Source organism: Enhydra lutris, unplaced genomic scaffold (genome assembly GCF_002288905.1).
Source record: "Enhydra lutris kenyoni isolate GAN:26980312 unplaced genomic scaffold, ASM228890v2 scaffoldscaffold848, whole genome shotgun sequence".
NCBI classification, from domain to species: domain Eukaryota; kingdom Metazoa; phylum Chordata; class Mammalia; order Carnivora; family Mustelidae; genus Enhydra; species Enhydra lutris.
This window is the reverse complement of record NW_019154932.1, coordinates 4,399-9,141: the sequence shown is the minus strand read 5'-3', so window position 1 is coordinate 9,141 and position 4,743 is coordinate 4,399. Positions and strand designations below refer to the sequence as shown.

Genomic DNA, 4,743 nt, shown 5'->3' with positions numbered 1-4,743 from the left:
ATTGGGAGATAAAATTGGGACTAGTGACTAGTCTTGGGCTCATTGAAGAGGCTATGAAGATCAAAGCCAGAGTCTCCTCTACACCAACAGACATCTTCACAGGGATCTTGACAAGTAAAGGTACTTCATTTCTCATGAATAAAAACTAGGGGCTGGGTTTTACAACATCCTCACTAATGAAATCTCTCTGGTGAAAAATAACATATCATTTAATCATCAGAAGAAAGAAAAATGTCTATTTCTGGCTTTTCAATACTACCAAATTTTATACAAATCTTACAATAAAACTTTCCTGAATTGGATGAGTATAAATTCAATACATTAGTCTATACATGTGGAAATATCTTTCCCAAAATTACTTTAAAATACTTGAACAATAGGGTATGTATAATACAATCATTGACTTTGGGAGCCACAGAAATCTTAATAAAGTGGTGGGCAGATTTTAGAATGTGAATAGATTTTAAAATGTTAGAAAGGTAATTGACATAAGGGGAAAGGCTGGAAAGGGAAACCATAAAATGTTCCATGAAATTAGGTCATGAAAATTTTAGACAAGAACCCAAATAGAAATTGGGGGAGCAAGAGTACAAAACTCCCAATTCCTTCCAGGCTGAAACATTCTTAGGAGTCTTCTAAAACCTTCCTTCCTGTTACTTCATGGGGATATCTACCCTATACCAACTATTATAAATAAACTTAAGTATGGTTACTGCAAAACATTATTGAACACCTATTTGCATTTCTGCTGAGGAAAGTTTTGTACAAAAAGTATTCTTCACTTAGATAGTAATGTTCAGGGCATTTTTTACATAAAGAGTCTCTGAGGAAGGGGTGTGTGTGTGTGTGTGTGTGTGCATGTGTGCGTGTTGCATATGTAAAAACAGTATATTTATCAAATTTAAAACATAAATTTAAAAAATTAGATAGTTATAATAGTATAAGTAGGGTATGTGTTAAGGGTATTGAATAATAAGATTTTGGAAAATATCATATAGTAATTATGTTATCACCATTTCCTGACTATGTGTGACAGGAAAACATTATTTTCTCTTTTATAGCTAATCTCCAAAAACTTAGCGGTAAGTAGAAATTCCAAGATGGATCTGTTTAACAGATTGTTTCCGACTTTTCCTTGTCAGTTGCTTTCCCCATTGATGATGATGACAAGATCGTTGGGGGCTACACCTGTCAGAGGAATTCTGTTCCCTACCAGGTGTCCCTGAACTCGGGCTATCACTTTTGTGGCGGCTCCCTCATCAATTCCCAGTGGGTGGTGTCCGCAGCTCACTGCTACAAGTCGTAAGTAACCAATCCTCACCTCCCTGTTCTCTCAGAACAACTCATGCCCCAGCAAAGCCAAAGAACATCAGGGCAAACTACACAGTTATGCTTGTGGGGGAGCGTTCAGTTCTAGGAGGCTAATCATTCCCCCCAGGCACTGAATGATGCATGGAGGGAATTTTACATGGAAAGGTAAACTTAGAGTTCCTTGATGTCCTTCCAAATAATGGTACTGAAGACATGGGGAAGGGGGAACTAGTGAGTGATGAAGAATACTAAGAACTAGCTCAAGAGCATGAATCAATAAATACGCTTAATCATTATAGCTCAATATGGAGGAAATAATCCACATGAAGCCTCCAATACAATATTGAAAATAAACATAGTTCATTCTGCCCCCTTAAATTTCTGTCATGTCTCTGATTCCTGCCACATCTCCCATGAATAATACATAATCTGAACCAGAGGAGAAGTGGCAGGTGCTGAGCAGTTGTCACCAATTCCTGCTTCACCTAACATCGTTTTATTGGCATCACTAATCATGGGAACTAACCTTCTAACAAGACGGTGGGCTGTGAGTCTATACAGGTAGGAACACCCACCTAAAAGTTACTGTCACCTGTACCACGTCTGATAGGGCTATCTTAAGTGCACAATTTTCTATGTGTGGAAATGCTTGCGGGGGATGGTGTTCATGCTGATGCTCATGACTGGGGTGAACTGGGAAAAGGGAAAAGCTCAACTTGGTCCTTAAAGACTTTGCATCCTTTGATTCAGTCGAATCCAGGTGCGTCTGGGAGAACACAACATCGCAGTCACTGAGGGTGATGAGCAATTCATCAATTCAGCCAAGGTCATCCGCCACCCCAGATACAACCAAAACACTATGGATAATGACATCATGCTGATTAAACTGAGCTCTCCCGCCACCCTCAATTCTCGAGTGTCTACTATCTCTCTGCCAAAATCCTGTGCAGCTGCTGGTACCCAGTGCCTCATCTCTGGCTGGGGGAACACCCTGAGTACTGGGCGTAAGTGTCACCTGGAACAAAAGCACCAAGTCTGGAAATCCTAGAAGAGAAGGACATGTAGAGGTTCAGTTAGTCTAAATTGTCACGCAAGGCAAGTTTTCCAGAGGATAGTTTGTAGATATATGGAATCTTAGGAAGATGCCTTTGCTGGAAAACACAACAAAAATGAGCCATGATAAAGACGGCAGATATTCAATTGAAGTGTGATTAGTGATTTGCAAAGAAGTAGAAACTGAGGAGGTAAGCAGAAGAGAGGGATTTGGTACAGCCTAAAGTAGAGACCTGCTTGAGACAGAGTCTCTAGATTTGAGATCTGTAGTCACTGATGCTAAGGTCAGAGAGAACAACTTGTTGATTAAAACTGTTTGGAAGTCATTCCAGATAACTGTTCTTCTAAAATAGAAGATACTGGCAATCTGAGAGAGTAGGGAAGGTAAAGGGAGATAGGGAAAGAAATCTTCAGGAATCCTATAGGTGATATTCTTCCATTTTTACTCTCCTGCCCCACAGAAAAGTATCCTGATGTCCTGCAGTGTCTTCAAGCTCCCATCCTCTCTGATAGCACTTGCCGCAATGCCTACCCTGGCAAAATCACCAGCAATATGATCTGTCTGGGTTACCTGCAGGGCGGAAAGGATTCTTGTCAGGTTAGTTTCTTTTTCTACATGCACTTCCACAATAATTCCCTTTCCCAAAACACAGGCTGAAAAGCTATCTCTGTGATGGATTATAAGGGACTATGGATAGATTTGTGATCAGTAATAAATTTTCTTTTTGATATATTAAGAGCTAGGGATAAGGGTAAAAAGATACACAGAAGATGGTGTGGAAACAGGACATCCGGGTGCCCTATTCAGGAGTGATATTGTAGAAGAAAGCTTTCTGAAAAAAAAAAATAGGGTTACTTGAGTAGCATTGCACTCATAAATCCTTCCTCTTTTGGCCCTGTGTGCCTGCGACTAAGTAAAGAGCAGGAGCTAGAAGGAGGGAGGAGATAGGAGAAGTATACCATCAGAGATTAAGAATTGGATTTCCAGGGGAAGGGAAGGTGCTTCCTAGAGATCAGCAACCTGGGAAAACAGACCAGAGTAATGGAGAAACAATGCTGAATCTTGCTCCCATCTTGGCATAGTTGGGAGTTCTTACTGTCTCTTCCCTCTTGCGCAGGATGACTCTGGTGGCCCTGTGGTCTGCAACAGAGAGCTCCAGGGCATTGTCTCTTGGGGTATTGGCTGCACTCAGAAAGGCAAACCTGGTGTCTACACCAAGGTCTGTAACTACGTAAGCTGGATTCAGCAAACCATTTCTGCCAACTAAGCATGTAAGCATGTGTATTACTCTATGTACTATCCTCTTGGTCAATTTCAACTTCCAACCATGCCTGAAAACAGTATCTAAATAAAAACATTTTGCTCAACATCCTGTGTCCATGAACTGTCCTTACTTTGTATTTATGAACTTTCTCTTCAAAGTGGCTGCTGTGTAAGTAGGTGGGCATAGAATTGAACAATTATAGGAGGAATGAATTGGAAGGGATACATTGTGATTCATTCTGCCTGCTCAAAATGAATTTATTAATCACCTACTATCTGCTAGGCTTTGTGTGGTCCCCTAAGCCTAGAGGTCATTGTTACTGTCACATTTTGAACAGAGAATGACACCAAGGTGCAGAAAGTGAAATTCAACTGCCCAAAGTCCTTTGGCAAGCTCATAGTCAGGCAGAGACCAAGCTCCAGCTATCCTGATTGCCTAAGCATTGCCACTGCTGTGATACCACAGTCTCCTTCTGTGCTCTAATCTATCTGAAACTCTGTGAGACTAGATGAGGGAAACCACCAGGTGGAGAAATTTTTACAAATCACCAATTTCCTGAATTCTTCAAGGTTTTACTGACCTATGTGTTCCAGTTCTCTAAGATCTTTCTTTTTTCCTAATGGGGTTTTATTGCTATAGCAGCCATGACGTCAGCAAGCAATCTGCGCCCCTCCTCTACCACCAGTCCCCTAAATCTCAGGCCAAATAATGTAGTGTTTTGAACTCTAAGAAAAAGGAAGTGCAAATGCATGTATGTTTGTAGGAAATAGATCTATTACGCCAAGTTCATAGAAGATTTGGCTACAGAGTTGGCTAGGAGTACAAGTCCTAGCACAGGATTCCTGTGCATATGCGGTATGGATCCAGGAAAAAGATATCATGGGATTTGAGCATGGAAACACTGGAGCAGGTGGAGGAGGTTTGAAAGGGAGAAATGTTCCCAGCCTCCTTAATAAGGTAAAGGAGGGATCTTATCTTAGTCAGTTTAGACAGTTACAACAAAAATGCCATAGACTAGGTGGCTTAAACCACAAACTAATTTCTCATGGTTCTGGAGGCTGGGAAGTCCAAGATCAAGGTGCCATTGAAATAGTGTGGGCCCACTTCTGGCATG

At 41.0% G+C, this 4,743-nt stretch overlaps 1 protein-coding gene across 1 annotated transcript; it reads left to right on the top strand.

Moving 5' to 3' along the window:
• Positions 1 to 1,117: 1,117 nt before the first annotated feature.
• LOC111140394 (cationic trypsin-like) lies at positions 1,118 to 3,724 on the top strand (the record flags this gene model as incomplete). The annotated part of the gene is made up of 4 exons (XM_022492657.1): positions 1,118 to 1,302; positions 2,062 to 2,315; positions 2,826 to 2,962; positions 3,483 to 3,724. Coding segments are annotated over 4 exons (726 nt in total), but the record flags the coding sequence as incomplete, so codon positions are not given.
• Between the last annotated feature and the right edge of the window lie 1,019 nt (positions 3,725 to 4,743).